Here is a 16890-nt window from a genome sequence, read left to right on the forward strand (position 1 = left end):
GAGATGAGGAAAGAAGCCAAGAGTCACCAATTTATGTTGAGAAATATCAGACACATGATCCTAGGAGATGTAAGACAGCCACCATGACCCGTCTTTAGCCCAGACATGCTAAGTGACAAGCTAGGGAAGCTAGAAGGTGTGGTGTAGTGGGAGGGGAATGGGTGTCACAGGCAGGAGGTTTTCATCCTGACCCCCGTTCCCCCTCTGCCACTTACATCTGGGCAAGTGTCTTAGCTGAGCCTTGGTTTTCCCTCTGTGAATCCACCTCCTAGGGCAGCTGCAAGGGTTACATAAATGCAGAGTGAATGTACAATGAATATAAAACATCTACTCCACGTCCTTCCGAAAGACAAGTCTGCATCTGCTGGCACTGATTGCCGCTCCTACTCCCCAGCTGTGCTCTCCCGAGCAACTCCTCACCTTCTCTGTTGGTGAGAATTTACTCCTGAACAATAACTCATCCCCCCCTCCACCTCCTCACACCCCTTCATACCACTACCATGAATATGAGAGTGGGATAGTGCCTTAAAGGCTATTTAGGACCTCCCCCATTTTGCAGGTAGGGAACTGAGGTTCAGAGGTGTCACTAAGATTTCACACTGCCCCAGGAAACTGTCTCTAGAAAAATCCCCTGTGAAACCATCCCCACTCAAGTGTCCTTTGTAATTACTTCATCTGGTGCTAGGAGTTCTTTACCTGGAAACCTTCTCTGTCCCTGCAAACCAAAAGCCACATGGAGACAGGACCCATTGGGCCAAGCTGCTCTGGGTCATGCCCATGGGGCACACGTTGCCAGGCTGCTGTGATCAGAGCGGTACATCCCACAGGAGCACAGTGCTGGTGTCGGCAGCTCCACCAGGCATGAATGCGAGGAAGAGTAGGGACCAGACACCCACGTACATATGGGGGTGGGGGGCAAGTCATAAGTGGTACCATGTAGGCAATGGCTCTGGGAGTGTGGTTTGACTGGGGAGGAGACAGTGTCCAGAAAGAAGATGACAAGGACAAACTCTAACTCCATTTGCCAACCAGACTGACATGTACCCCGTTATGGACTGAATTGTGCCCCCCACCCCTCACCATTTGTATGTCGAAGCCCTACTCCCAAAGAGACTGTATTTGGAGATAGGGCCTCTAAGAAGTTAAATGAGGTCATGAGGGTGGGACTCTAATCCATATAAGACAAGGAAGAGACACCAGGAGTGCTTGTCCAGGGAAAGGCCATGTCACAGCAAGAAGATGGCTATCTATAAGCCAAGGAGAGATGCCACACCAGAAACCCACCTTGCTGGCAGCCTGATCTTGGACTTCCAGCCTCCAGAACTGTGAGGAAACAGATGTCTGTTGTTTAAGTTGTCCAGTGTGTGGCGTTCTCTTATGGAAGCCCTGACACACTAATATATAGCCCATGACGTTGGTCCCACAGGAAGTGGTGAAAAACAGATGTGTGTTTGCCTGGGATGTGTGTAGATGCGGGTCTGAGACACAGAGCAATGGCAACATTGAGAAGTCACTTGGAAGAGAGGAGGAAAAGGCAGTGAGAGGCCAGTGGGCAAAACCAGAAAGTTCACGACGCTGTGCTAGGTCATCCAAAAGGCTCCTGGGAGAGCTAGAAAGTAAAACAGGGCATTTTCTTGGTGATGTACTGATGAATACTTGGGCTTCCCTTTAAGACACATTATTTTAAAGAAAGAGAGTTACACTATGAAAATAGGCAATGGCAACCGTTTCAACAGATAGCAAACTTCTGGCCATTATTTTTCTTTAAGCAATGTACACAATGTTTTCTGTTCCTCACATGCTTCTGTTATTTTGACCTTTTATGTTTCTAGGATAGTAAGCGTGCTCTTGAATGTAAGGTAATTTCAACCAAAGCCAGTGTTCCGCCATGTTTTCTCCATATGTGTTATGGTTTGGGGTGCTATGCCCTCCCCATCACGTGGGGACAGGCGGCAGGTGTGCCATAGCTTTGCCAAGCACTCCTCCTTTGAAAACTCATTCCCAACCTAAAAAACTGAAAAATGTTAAGGATCAGCCTGACAGGACATGCCTTTCCTAGCAAAGACAGCACACATTAGATGTTTGCACAGTGATTAGGCAACAGGAAACTTGCCACTAACCTGTCATGATAGGAGAGAGAAAGGTTTACAAAGAATTTCTGGACCTCGAGGCACACCCTGATTTCCCAGTCAGGTGTTAATGGCACTCAAGGGTTTCCTACCTGGATCACAGCCCCTGAAGGCCAAGGGGGTCTTCACTTTACAAGGCCAAAGTGGCCTTCTAAGACCAGAATGACTTGACCTTCACCAGAATGAGTTGAACTTGCAAGACCCAAATGGCTGACAAAATGGACTCTTGCCCAGGATCAGGGATCCTTATCCAGCCAGCACTAACTGGGCAAGTAAAGCAGAGAAGCTGGAGGAAAGTCCAGGCTTCCTAAACTTTGGGTACCAAGGGGTCAGGGAATAGACTTGGGTCGTTAAGTGTAAATCACTAGCTGAACCTGTATCAGATCAGGACAGGCCCGATGAACCATTTGATTAGAAGTGTCTGTGTGTGTGTGTCGCTCTATGATAGAAATCGTACGATTTCTTGAGAAATCATAATTCTGTGTCACTGGCACTTAAACATTCTTTCCTAAGATGTGGGCTCTGTAGAACTACTTCCCTTCTGTCTCCTCCCCTCCATCATTCTGACTGCCTTTGAAGGCCCAGTCTACACTGACCTCTCTTTTCCAGCCCCTATGGTTTTTACTGCTGGCTCCCCCTGGACTCCGCAAGTGGGGATGCAGCCTTCTCCGGGGAGACCGCCATCCCTCACAGCACCTGGCACAGTGTCTGGATGGAACACGGTAGGCATCCCCACAGGGCCGCATGTTCAGTAGGAGCAGAGATCGATATGGGGCATGGAGCTAGCACATTCCATATTATCTTTTGAGTGGGAGAAGCTAAGTGTGGGTCTCACACAGTTGGTGACTAATACTATACACATTACTTGCTCAATAAATGCTTGGTGGTGCAGCAGGGAAGGAGGTGACATGACTCAAGCCCCTCAGGGGCTTCTTCATGTCAGTGATCTAGAACATAGTGGTCATCCCCGCTGGTATCTGCGTGGGCTTGAGACTGGGGTAGCTGGTTTCCTACTGTGGGTCACTGCCACTTCCTGAAGCCCCTGGAAAGGAAATGTTCCCTCCCTTTGCTCTAATCTGAAGAGCCCTCTAATTCCCATGGTGTCTTGACTCTGCTGTCCCTGCCTGTCAACAGTTAGGGCCAGGGCAGGATTTCCGATCTCAAAGATGCTCAGCAGAGATTTGGGGCTGAAAGTCCATATGCTATTTCTAGCTCTGTGTACTCAGCTCAGTGAGGAGGGGGCCCCCCATGCACCTTGCTCTAACTGTGTCCTGTTGAGCAGAGCATCTCTGAGAGGATTGTGCAGAGGCTGGGGTCCTGGGGTCACCTCCTGCTCCGAGAATGACATGGTCTCTGGGTGGTCTAGCGGCCTTTGCTGCATCTTTCCGCTTGCCTGGTTCACTCATCATCAAATGATCCGTTAACACAACAGTTAAGCCCTGGACAACCCTCCAATTAATGATTAACAAACCTCAGGAGGATAGAGCCCTGTGAAGGGGAGGAGGGCTTTCTGAGGCAGGGCTGGGGCAGGTACCGCCCAAGCGAGGAGGAAAGACCTCGTGTAGACAAAGTGTCAAATTCCACAGGCTCTGAGACACATAATTTTTGAGTGAGGGTGTGTGTGTTGGGGTGGGGGCAGCCTAGAAAGGGGAAAAATTGGGTTGAGGGTCATGGCAATCAGATCTGGGAGATTATTTTGAGCAACCTTGCTTTAGAAACAATGGCGGGCCTGAGCTAAAGGTGTGCCAGACAATGTTTCTCCTCCAGGATTCTTTACAGTAGTGCTGGTAATAACAACAGCTAGCATAAGTGTGGGTTTACTATGCGCCAGGCACTGTGTTAAGACTTTACATACATTATTAAGTCCTTAAAACACGTCTGTGAAGATGGCACTATGATTATCTCCATGTTACCGATAAGGAAACTGAGGCTCAGAGACACCAGTGTTCTAGCACAGTTTCATTGTGGGTTAGTGGTAGTGGAACTGGAATTCTGCCTGAGCAGTCTGGTGCAGAACCCGGGCTCCTGGCCACCCTCCACGCTGCTAGCCACGTGCTCGTAACCCACTCCCTCCCTTGCATCCCTCCTTGGTTGGTCTGCGGGAGTGACATAATTCTGTTTGTCCCACCTACTGATCTGGTCCTGGAGGAGGACCCATGCTGGGAGTCTGGCACCCTGATATCAAGCTGAGTCTCGCAGGATGCTGAGATCCCCTGAGGGCAGACAGGAGAGGCCCTCAGAAGACAGACAGCTCCTGGAATTAGGGGGAAGGTGTCAGCAACAGCCCTGTTCCTTCTGGTTGTTATGGCAATGTGGAGGGCTGTAAAATGTTACATCGCGGGAAGGCAGTTTCTTCTGTCCAAAGTGGACCCCTAGGAACTAGGTGCTTCAGACATCACGGTGTTGACGCAATCTCCCGAGACTCCCAAGGCAACCTGGTCTTTGGCTTTCTCACGTTACCCTGGGCGCCTAAAAGGCCACAGCACTGAAGAGTGGTCCTGGCACCAGTAGTGAAGATAATAGTAGCAAAGACTTTCACAGTGATTACGACATGCTAGGCGCTATTCACAAGGGCTTTATCTAAAATAACTCAATCCTCACAACAACTTCAAGAAGGATGTTCTATTATTATCCCCTTTTATAGATGAGGAAATTGAGGCAGAGTTTCAGATCGCATTTGCTCTGGGGCAAGCATCTGGGTGGAGGTGCTGGGGCACAGGAGGAACTTTGAAATAGATGGTCTTACGTTCCCAGCAGTGTGGGACAGGTATGGGGGCAGTGACCGGTTGCAGAATGAACTCTCACAGCGGCACTTGCCTGTGTGCTGGGGTCACCAACCTGCATTCACCACACAGAGGGAGGAGGCAGCTGGTGAGAAGTCAGAACCTCAGTGCTGACTTGCAGCCCAGTGCTCTGTGCCTTCTTTCATCTAACCCTTCTTAAGCGTCTCTCGGCACCAGGCACTGGCTGGGATACTGGGGGTGGAACGGGAATGGGAGGGATTCTTGCGGCCCCCACCCCAGTGCCTGGCAGTCTGGCTGGCAGAATGATGCAGGAGCAGGGTAACTGTTGCAGGCACGCGGCCAAGCCCAGAGCCCAGCTGGAAGGGAGACAACCCTGGGCTTAGAGTGACTTCGGGGCAGCCTGTGAGCGGAACGGCAGAGAGGAAGGTAGAGGCGGTGAGGGGCTGGACCCTGAGGCACCAAGTGAAGGGTCGGGCACTGTCCTGAAAGGAGCAGGGGCTGTTGGAGGCATCTGGCGGGGAGTGACAGGACCGGACTTGCGTTTTGCAAAGACCACGCTGGCTGGACCTCGGACCTGGCTGGGAGGGGATGCACTTGGGGCCGGGAGGCCACCAGTGCAACCGGAGGTGATGGTGGCCTGAAAGGGGAGTGGTGGTGGGGATAGAGAGACGATAGATGCAGAGGCGGCAGAATCAAAGGTGTTTTTAGACTCCGTGCATAAGGGGGTTAAGGGCAGGTCAAGGACAACCATGGGCTTTGACTTTGAACTGCTGGATGGACTCATGATGTCATTTCTGAGACGGAGGCACAGGAAGAGGAGGCCTGTGGGAAGATGATTTCAGTTTGGACATTTTGTGCCTCTGTGCTAACCATGCGTGGGCAAACAGCTTTATCATGAATTCCCAGCTGCTTCTAGAATGTGTACTGAGCAGTGTGCCCTGGCATGTCAGAGGGTAGGGTCTGTGCTGGGCTCTACCCTGGGGAGAGCAGGCCAGAATCCTCCTGCCAGGAAGGTGACGCATCCACTCCCTTTCAGGAATGGGGACATCGTGGTCCCACGGAGCTGCTTCACCAGGGGCTGCCAACCGTATGAACAAGCTTGGGTTTCTCCCATCTCCGCTGCACTGGGGAGGGGGCTCTGATTCCCAGCCCTTCACTAGCTTCTCTCTAGACCCGGGCTCAGTGTTGACAGGAACAATGGTTTTCAGAGTTAAGAGGGCAAAGTACGATGTATGTTCATGTCCACGATCTCATTCAGTCTTCCTCTATATCTGGTGAAGATGGTACTCCCATCCGATTTTAAAGATGAGGAAAAGGAGGCTCAGAGAGGTTAGGAGACTTGTCCCCGTCACACAGTTGTACACTATGCCTCAAAGTATCTTTACCAGATCCTGTCTTTGCCACTCATGGAGACAGGGTGGCTGCTGTCCAAGCAGAAGGCAGCATAGAGACAGAGCTCCACAGAGTGGGGGCTCAGGGGCAAGGATGAGAAGGGAAGAGGTGTGAAACCACAGGAAGGGGCTGTGCACACCCCACAACATAGCTGCCTGGCCTTGGGAACCCTCGTGGCCCCTCACCCTAGGCCTACAAAATCGAAGGTCAGACGAGACAAGCCTCACCATCTCAGGTCAACCTGGATTTTGTTTTTTGTTTCAGAAGCAGGTAAGAACAGGTGCAACCTTGCTTCTCTCTCCTTGGACATGCAGGTAAGAAATATAATCACCTTTCTGCAGCTCAGCTCACCGCTAGTCTGGGGCTTTAAAAGGTCTCTGGCTACCCTGTTAGCCACCAAGAACCCTTTGTGGAAAAAGATAGGGGATGGAACAAAATGACACCAATAGATTGCACCTGTGTTCTGACACAGCTGGGCTCATGTGCAGTGACATCAGACTTCGCTCATCTCACAAGGCCTGGCGTCGGCCACCAGCTCTGCCTTTGGATTGGTTCATGGTTTCCAATCCAACAAGACAAGGCCTCAGGTATTTTATAACAGAATTCAAATGGAACTAATTCTTTTTTCCTCCCTTATCACTTTGCACACATGAAATCTATTTTAATTAGTTTTCAATACATAATCTTTTTTTTTTAAAGAATGAAATCCTATGGATTGTTCCCACCCCCAAATTGTTCTTAGAGAAAGAAAGATTTATCTTATACGTTTCCTAAGAAAATCTATACGTGCTCAATGCATTTAAATAACACTCATTAACGTGAACTGCATGCAAGCTGGCTTCTCTAGTCACAGATGAGAGACAATCGCTTGACCTATTGCAAATCAAAAAGCATTTCTGCACCACCTTTATTTTTCAATTGGTTAAGTTTTAAATTAAAGTCCCAACGCCCTTTTTTGGGAAGGCAGACTAACATAGCCCCAACAGAAATTTCAGCTCAGTCGATTGGAAGATAATTATAAGAAACAAAATGTGAAATTTTAAATCAGGGCACTAATGAAGTCTAAAAATACCGGTGGCCCATCCCTCTGGCTGGCGAGACCTGTTCCTCATGGAGGGGATCTCTCCATAATTACTCAACCCCGTGAGAGGCCAGGTTGTCATGTCAAACAATAGAGGAAAAATCGTGGGACTTTAATGAGCTAGATCTCAAGGAGCTCCATGGTGAATCTTATTATAATGCCGGGCAAGCTTTCAAACAGAGAACAGGAGAAAAGGAAAGTTCTTTTTTTTTTTTTTTTCTTAAGTGGAGCTCTGACTAGTGTTGATGTCATCATGCAGTGCCTCCTGGTTCCCACTTGGAGCCAGCTGTCTGTCATTTAGGAGTGTGAAATCAATTGAGTTTTGGAGATGTAAAATCCCTAGGGGCAAAATTAAAAGTGACCCAAATCCAAACCCACATGGTCTTGTCAGGAATATGATTCTCACATGGCAAGTTTCAAAGATTTGGTTTCAAAATTCTGGTTTCTTATTTTAAAAAATATGCAGTTGTTTGACATTAGATCTGACAGACAAATTATAGCTTTAGCAATAAAGGCTTTTAAGATTAGAAATGAAAAGAGAAATTACTTAAAAAAAAAAACAACAAAAAAAACACAACAACCCACCCAGGCTTGAGTTTGGAGACATTTGTATGTTCATGCTTCATTGTCTTTCTTCGCCACAGATATAAGGGGATAAGTCAGCTGATGAGGGCCGTAAATAGAGAAGTGAGTTGAATGTAATTTCTGGGGAAACCACCATCTCACTGGTGAACTATGGAAATTAGCGTGACAGATGGGTCACCGGTTGTTGTCGGCTGGAGCCGGGGTGGGCGAGGCGGGTCTCACTGGTCTACCGGAAGGCAGGGCTGTGGACACCTTCTAGGATTACCCCACGCCTGGCTCTCACCTAGCACTGAATCCCCCCTAGAGGGGCTGGCAGAGCGAACCCCATCGGGGGCTGTCTCTCTTCTTCCTTCCTGTCTGTGGGCTTGGGCTTACCACAGAGGATGCTTCATGCCCTCTGGCCCCAAAAAGATGTTACAGGTGTGGTTCTGCAAATGGCCAGCTGGCCCAGTGTGCACAGGGGCCAGCGGGGGCCTGTCTCTACCACCTGTAACTTCCTGATCTTATGGGTTCAGGTGCCTGATGATGGATGCACCTGTGCCTGGCAACTTTGGGGAGGCGGATCCCAGTTCTGTGCTGAGCCCCAAACCGTGGACTTCAGACCCAACGGGGCCAGTTACCTTTCAGCCTAGAATAAGTCCTTTTCCCGGATGCATGTCTGAAACTTGGCAAATTGCCAAGACCTTTCATCAGCCCTAGGAGGCCTCTGGGGGTGGCGGCAATGCCCCCGTGGCTGGGGGAGGGAAACCCACCCAGTGCCTTAGGCTTTGGCAGGAGCAGCTAGGATACCCAGTTCTCAATGTATCAGAGCTGGAAGCATACAAACTGGGAGTAATTTTTTTTTTTTTTTCTTTTTAAAGGGAGAGAGAGCTTAACCAAACAATTCAAACAAAAAATCAATTTAGTCAATTTTTTTTTTAAAAGATCTTAAACAAAGCAAGGGTTTACCAGAATTTAGATGTAATTTTCTATAATTTTGTCATTTAAAACTAGTGCTGATTTCCAAAACAAAGGCAGTTGGGGCGCAATCAGATTGGGAATTAAACCCAATGGAGATCTAGACACGGCTTTGTTGTTGGGATGCTTGACGAGGTCTGAAAATTGCTCAAAAGGATAAAGAGAGAGATGCATGAGAGCAGGCAGGAAAGAAGGGCTAGTGGGACTCGTTCTCCGCGAAGAGGCAGGGACCCCTGCCAGGCTACCTCCAGGAGCTGTTAGCAAGGAGAATGAGAGGTTGTGCCCAAAGGTCCACACTTCCTAGAACCATCTACTGTCCCCTAAGAGGCCTGTGTGCCCCAGCAGGGAGACTGCCCACCATATGCCCTCTTGCCTGCAACTGGGTCCAGGCCTGGCTGCCTCCCCTCCCCACTCAGCAAGAGAGGGGCCTGGCTGTCTGGAGCTCTAAGGGATAGCGAGCAAGTCTGGGGAAGATGCACCCCACCAGCCTAACATCTGTGGCCCCCGGTCCTCCTGCCCCCTTCCGCATTCTGGCTGGATAGATAGATCCCTCTGTCAGACGTCAGGAGCGATGCTCTTTGTCGTAACCCTATGGCTGGGGGCTCATCTGCAGGCATGAGTCCTGCAGGCATGAGTCCTTGAAACAAAATAATCCAAGTGGCTCAGGATGGTCTGTGAGTGTCTCTTGGGGAGACATTCCTTTCACCTAACATCTGGGGAGCTGCTCTCATCCAATGGCACAGCACAGGGCGCCTTTCTAGGGAAGGACACAGTTCACGTCCTGACTGTTCTCATGGGTGGAAAATGGAAAAGGCCCCACAAAAGACTGTTCCATGGAACCCTAAGAGGAGCAGATGATTCCTGCTCATTCCACACTTGGCCTGGCTTTGGGGTGAAAGGTGAGAATGGCCTAAGGCTTGGGCTAGAGGCAGAAGGACCCTGGACCTGGCAGGCTCTCCCCTCCCTCCCTCTCCTTGCCCGCCCACATGTCCTCGCCTGGCTTGTCCTTTCCTCCTCCACTTTCCCCTCTGCCTCCTCTGTCTGAGGCCGGGCTGTCTTGGGCAAGGGGAGGCCCCACTACTGCTTCTGGGTTGGGTGAGGCCAGTGAGGGAGCTGCTGGAGAGCTCAGGATGCCAGGAACACACTCCTGTCTGTGCTGTGTCGTGGTGACCACTCAGGGAGGCACAGGTGTGGGCACACGGGAGCATGTGAGCAGCGGGACTTACCTTTGGGGTGCCCAGGGTCGGTGAACTCATACTTCCCCACGCCAATTGTCCGCAGCATCTGCAGCCCATGGGCCGAGTCAGTCGTGGGGGGCCCATTGGTGGCAGGGGCACCGCTGGGGAGGGTGGCAGACGGCTGGGCTGGTGCTGGTGGAGGCAGCAGGGGCCCTGCCATGTGGCCATTGCCCACGGCAGTGGGTCCCGGACGGGCCACCTGCCCCACGCCAGGCAGTGTGGACATGGCCAGGGGCTGTGGGCTGGCGTACAGGGCCTGGGCCGGCATGTTGACCACCACGCTACTCAGTGGCTGAGAGGGTGGCTGTGGGAGCGAGTAGTGGCCTGGCATCAGCGGGAGCTGGGGCCCCACGTGGGGAGGCAGTGAGGGGGTCACCCCAATGACTGGGGCCTGGACGTTCACAGCCGGGCTGAAGGTAGGAGGCTGGGCCACTCCATAGGAGTGTGCGATCAGGGCAGGCTGGTTCCCGGCGGCCACCGTGGTCACCCATGGCCCTGTGCCTGCAAGGGAGACAGAAGAGAGGTCATCTGCCGGATACACATTCACTCAATAAACACCGACTGTCCCAGGCCCTGGGCTGGGTGCTAAGGTCACCGAGGTGGACAAGACACCTGCATCCAGGACCCCCCAGATGAAAAATCTGTGATTACGGTAGCATTGGGGTACATGAGCAGATGGTCGTGGAGGCTCAGAGGGGGAGCACGATCTACACAGAGGCAAAAACACAGAGAGAAAAAAGCAGAGTCCTTCAAAGAATTCTCGGTTCAAATCTTGGCTCTGCCATTCATTAGCCAGGAGCCCTGGGCAAGTTGCTTTTCTTCTCTGAGCCTCATTCTCCCCATCTGTCAAATGGAACCAGCAACACCTACCTCAGAGGTCTCCTGGGAAAAATTGAATGAGGGAAATGTATTTGGGGGAAAAAAACTAGCAGAGTGGCTGGTATGTGTTAAATGTTCCCTAAATGTTGGTGTTTTTCCTTCCTTTCTGGAGAATAGCTGTCTGGAGGAGGTGGGGAGAAAGCTAGATTGTGAAGATAGTAGGTGTTTCCTGGGCAAGGCGAGAACACCAGAGCCTGGAGCTGTGCAAGAGCCCTGTGGTGCAGGAAGGGGGAGCAGGAGGTGGGGGCAGTGGGGGAAGGCTGGCAGCGGCTGTTTTCCACTGCCTTGCTGGGGGACCAGGCTTTCTCCTAAGCAGCCTCTGCGTGGCCAACCTTGGGGGAAACAACAGAAATGCATTTTGGCCCTTAAAGATATTTTGACTGAACAAGGGGGTCCAGACACACGTCCTGAGACTTGATACAAGATTCGACACCAGCTGTGCCCAGGTCAGGCAGAGCAGGGCCAGGTTCCCCTGAGCTGAGCAGACATTGAGGTGACCCAAGTGGGCTTGTGAGTGAAGCCAGAAAATACTGTGACAAGGGAGGGCAGTCTGGGTCACCTCTGACCGAATGAGTGTGGGGTTAGGTCTCCATCACCCAAATGCCACCTTGGTTTTCATGATGCCACTGGAGTGGCAGTGTAGACTGGGGGCAGGGAGTCTGAGGAAGAGAGTGGGGGACAGGGAGCCACTCAGGACCCCTAGTTCCAGAGGCTAGAAGGGGAGCTGGGAGCTCTCTGACAGGAAACTAGAAGCTGGAAAATGTTGGTGAAGCAGTGCCAGCAAGATTCTAGAACAGGCTGCTAAGGGGGATTGTCCCCCAGCCTGAAGAAGAGATGGTATCACTGTGAGCTAGGCTGCTGTCTTAAGGACAAGGCATGCCATCCTAAGGCCACTTCTCTCCAGGATTAGCCACGGAGCCGGGAACAAGCCACCAGAGCTTCGGAACACAGCTCGTGACTTCTCTGGTAACTCTGGTGAAGGTACGAGATGCCGGGCCATGGTGGTGAGTGACTTACGAGCGGGTGATTGGCTCAGAGGATGCTGGGGACCGGAAGGAGGTCTCTAGTGATGTGGACCGAGTCCTGCTCATCACTTTTACCAATGATTTGGGTGATGATAGGGAAGATATCACCACCAACTCTGCAGGTGGCATACTGGGAGGGTTAGGCACAGGTCAGCAATAAAAGCTGGAATCAAGAGTCATATGGGAAGATACTGACAGGGACTTGCCCTTGAGTCCCCAGCACCCCTCTGCCTAAGGTAGACTGAGAGAAGATGGACAGGGGTCAGGGTTACTGCCTCGACAGTCTTGGGGTCTGACTGGTGACAGCGCATGTCTGTGGCTAGCAGCAAATCAGAGGTGATCTAAGACCGCAGTGGTCAAAGTGGAGGGGCTGAATGAAGGGGTGCAGGTCATAGCACGTGTGGGTTCTTTGCGTGGGGCTCTGGCACCGATGGAGGCAGAGGGAGAGGTCATTCTCTGGAGGGCAAAGGAACTGTCCGCCACGGGCTCTGGAGTGTGGCTGAAGGGCCAAGGGTGTTTATCCCGCAGAAGACTTGGAGGGGGGATGGGTGGGTGTCAGATATCTGTAGGGCTGTGGTGTGAACACGGATGTGTCCTGTGTATCCTAAGGGGAGGTCTGGGACCGATGGGAGATAACAGGGAAGGCTTTTGTCATGGTCAGGGCTGACCAAAGAAGGCTTGGGGGGACGTAGGAGGTGGGGAGCCCCCGGCCCCAGGGGGGTGGAGCATCCCACTTCTCATGTAACCGTTGGCAAGGCAAAGCCTCCCTGGAAGGTGTGACTCGAGAAGTGGGTGAATCAGAGTCCTGAGGTTTGGGAATGACTATTCAAAGTAACACAAAGCAGATTCAAAGTCGCTCCTGGGATGTCAGTCTTACTTCCTCAGCCTCCCCAAAGCTTTCTCGAGTAGCAGAGAAAGCGGTAGAGACGCAGCTACTGCCCAGGCTGTACAGCGTCCCGACCCCCATGCAGGTGTGGGCTGCCGCAGGCCCATGGGCCAGGGCCTGCTGAAGAGTCACAACATCCAGGAAGCCTCCAAACCCCGCTCCCAGCCTCCACGTGGGAGTCTCTGGCTGCCGGCCAAGTACACACCTGGATTGTCGCTCTCCCTCATCTGTTTGGAGGGCGGCTCATCAGTGTCCCAGGGCGTGGACTGATTGATGGGCGTCTGCCCCCACCGGATGCTGGTCGTGAGTCCCTGGGACTGACTATCCGCTTTGGAGATGCCGGGAGCCTGGGGAGAAGCAGAGCAGGGGGATGAGCATGGCCTGGCGTGGGCTGCTGCCCTGGGGGCCCGTCCCCTGAGCACTACTCCTGCTGCCTGAGCCACAAGGCCACACCCAGGGCCACCCGGGAGATGCGGGCACTTTGGGTAAACTCCCGCCCCCAGGAACACCCAATCCAGTGCCCCCCCCCCGCCCCCACCAGCTGTCACCCTCTGCGACCACCCAGTCCACCTGAACTATCATAAAGGAAAGTGTTCTGTGCTGTGAGATGTGAAGTCCCCCAGGCCGTTGGATTGTTAATAAACTGCAACATTTATGGGCATGTGCTGAATACCAGCTGTGTCCTCAGTCTAGGCTCAGTGCCACCACGTGTCTGGCCTTCTGACATGTGAGAGGACGGCTTTCCAAAGCACCACCATCGGGCCCCATATCAGCCACTGGGCCCCCCAATATGCCAGTCCATGGAGGAGGCGTGGGGGTGGGGTGGGGACTGAGGCTCATGGGAGGACAGCTCAGAGCAGGGAGCATCTTCCCTGCGACCCTCTTTGTTGTCAGAAGGAGACAGGCTCTCCGTTTCAGGATCTCATTCTCTAATTTAGATATTTAGATTAATGAGAAAATGAACCCCAGGCTGAAGACAAACATTAGCACTGCATTGGTCTCTGAGCTACTGCCTTGATGGAATATTATATAGTCATTAAAAATCATGTTTACTAAAATGCATAATGAGATGGCAAAATGCTTACACTGTCATGTTAAATGAGAAAAGCAGGACATAAAGTGACACAAATATAAGCTCATATGTAAAGCAATATGCACAGGAGAGAAAAAAACAAAATGTTAGCAGGGGTGTTATTCTTGGTGACAGGAACATGGGTAACTTCTATTCTCTTGTCTATACTTTCTGTATTTGCCAAATTTTCTACCAGGGCCATGGCCATTGTAATAAGCCAGAAAAGAAGAAGGAGAAGGAGGAGGAGCAAGAGCAGGAGGAGGAGGGAGGGGGGAAGTTGGAGGAAAAAGGAGAAGAGGGAGGGGGAGGAGGGGGGGAAGAGGGCAAGAAGGAGGAGGAGAGGGGGAGGAGAAGGGGAGGAAGGGGAGAAGGGAGAGGGGAAGAGGGGGAGGGTGACAGGGAGGAGGGGTAGGAGGGGAAGGAGGGCAAGAAGAAGGAGAAGAAGGAGGAGGAGGAGAAGAAGGAAGAGAAAGAGGAGGAGGAGGAGGAAGAGGGAGAGCAAAAGGGGGAGGAGATGGAGGAAAGGGGGAGGGGGAGTAAGGGGAGGGGAAGGGGGAGGGGGGAGGAGGAGGAGGACGGAGCAGAAGGAGCAGGAGGGGAGGAGTGGGAGAAGGAAGAGAAGGAGGAGGAGGGGAAAGAGGAGCAGGAGGGGAGGAGGAGAGGGAGGAGCAGGAGGGTGAGGTGGAGGAGGGGAAGGGGGTGCAGGAGGGGGAGGAGGGGAAGAGATCCAAAAGCAAGTTGGAAAGCCTGGGACTGGGATAACTGGGGTGTGTGTGGGGGTGTGAGTCTCAGCAGAGGTGGTTTCTGGAAATTTCTGCAGTTCCCAGGAGTGCAGCCAGAGCCCAACCAGGTTTGGGGTGAAGGATGTGGTGGGGTGGGGGGCAGAGATAGCTGTCCACCAGGGACAGTCACAGAAGCTCCAAGAGGCCACAAGGGGCATCTGTGGGCTTCTCTTTGGGGAAGGCCGTGGTCTTCGTGACTTCTAACAGAAGCTGACCCAGTGTCCCAGCGGTGAGGGGGGGGGGAGGGGGGAGGGGCATCGCCCTCACTGGGCCTCTCTGAGCAGCTGGAACAGCCGGCACGGGCGGATGGAGGGGATGGCCATGGCTGACAGCACTTATTGGGTCTTTGATGCACAATGCCTATGACAAACAGCACCTGCTTGGGGCTGGGAGGAGCCGTATCCCATTAGGACCTGTAGGCTGCACTGAGCTAATTGCATTAGGCTGCACTTTATCTCTGGCCTGCATTTCAGAAGCTTTGTTTCTGTGAACAGAGCAGGAAACAAAGGGAAAGAGTGAATCTCCTGAGGAAAGAACAATTCAATGGACAAGATTCCTTCTCAGAGGCCCCTGCCCCATTTTTGTCTGTGGGACAGATGGGAGCTTGGTTGGGGTTGGCTGTGATGGTGGGGGTGGGGGTGGAGGGGGGGAAGGGTGTTGTGGCGGAGGCTGGGGATTTAGCCACACTCACCCATCAGGAACTCATGGAACAGAAGTGTGGCTTCTCTAAACAGCTTTCCAGTGTGCCCTGTCTGCAAGCCTCCTCTGCATTCCCAGGATCCCCTGGGTGCTAGGGGGCTCAGAGGTGCAGAGGTGGCTTTCCGTAACCGGCGGCATCCGAAAGGGAAGGAGCCTGTGCCTTGTCCTATTCAGGGCCCTGGGTGGGGGTGAAGTTTGAGTGGTGACACTCCAGCCTCCTGGGGCACCCTCCTTCACTGACAGTGCAGAGACCCGACCTGCCAGTAGGGGGTGCTGCAGCCCCTCTCTGCTGCACCCTGGCAGGTGGGCAAGAGACGTGCTTCCTGGAGGCTTCACAGGCCAGAGGTAGGTGTGGTTTTCAGGGTCCTCCCACCCTTGCCATTTCTTCCCTGCTGAATCAGAATCCGTGCCCCCAACCTGGTGCTTTGACAGGGTAGGGAAGGGCTCTGGAAACTTGGAGGCTCTGGTCCGGGGCCCTTACATCAGACATTGCCACCGGGAGACGGGGTGGGGGTCTCCTCCTCAGAGTGGGTAACCAGATTCTGAACTCTAAAACTTCAGGAGTTCCTGTTTCTGCCCTAAAATTGGGGGTGGGGTCCTGGACTTGAAAAACCGCACACTTTTTCAAGGGCTTAGTCCCTTGGCTCTAAGACACTCCTGCCAGGTCGTTCACTTGTGCATTTGCTGGTTAGTTAGTGTGTTCAGTAAACAAGCACTGGGCTGCTGCTCGGTGCTTGCCCAAGGCCCTGGGGACCAGATGACTGACACTCAGCCCCTGCTTCCTGCCAGGCCCAGCCCCAGGCCCCAGGGGACATGATGACTGAGGCTCAGCCCTGCCCTCAGGAGGCTGCTGCCTGGGGAGCGCAGCCCTCAGCTGTGCAAACTGCCCTCGTTAGCCTCCAGAAGGAAGCCGGGTGCAGGGGGGCGCCCCGAGTGGCAGGGTGGGGGCAGATAACTGGGTGAGGCCCCAACAGGCCTGCTGTGTCTGTCATGAATAGTACAAGCAAATTCTTATGTACAAGAAAGCCATTCTGCTGTGAGAAGGAAAACAGGGTCTCTCTTTTTCCTTCAAGAAAGATAAATAAGGCCACTCATTCTAATCGGCCCAAGCAACTTCTGAAGCTATGAGCAAGTCACAGCTCAGAAATTTCTATTTATTTCTTTAAAACAATGAAATGAACATTCCTTTCTCTACTCCCTCCAGAAAAAAACTGGACACGCTTGTGCACTTTGCCAGGCGCCTGGGCGCCCAGGTCAGGGAGGAATGTTGTAGCCGGGGATGTGAGTCAGCTTGGCCAGGCCAGAGCCCTTCCTCCCGCAAGGGGCTCCAGGCCCAAAGTAAACACATAGTCCCCAAATTCTAGAGGCTTCTGGGGCATCGTGTGCGGGTCCATGGCTCCAGCTCTGAAGTCAGCTCCTGT

General features: G+C 52.6%; 1 protein-coding gene across 1 annotated transcript in view; it reads right to left on the bottom strand.

Moving 5' to 3' along the window:
• Positions 1 to 16890, bottom strand: part of KLHL29 (kelch like family member 29) — a 143327-nt gene that overhangs the window by 47106 nt on the left and 79331 nt on the right. The window contains exons 2-3 of the mRNA XM_032592721.1: positions 13122 to 13263; positions 10115 to 10627 (exon numbers count right to left, since the gene is read on the bottom strand). Of these exons, the coding sequence (XP_032448612.1) occupies positions 10115 to 10627; positions 13122 to 13263 (655 nt within the window). The remainder of the gene's footprint in view (positions 1 to 10114; positions 10628 to 13121; positions 13264 to 16890) is intronic.

This window comes from Lynx canadensis, chromosome A3 (genome assembly GCF_007474595.2).
Source record: "Lynx canadensis isolate LIC74 chromosome A3, mLynCan4.pri.v2, whole genome shotgun sequence".
Classification (NCBI taxonomy): domain Eukaryota; kingdom Metazoa; phylum Chordata; class Mammalia; order Carnivora; family Felidae; genus Lynx; species Lynx canadensis.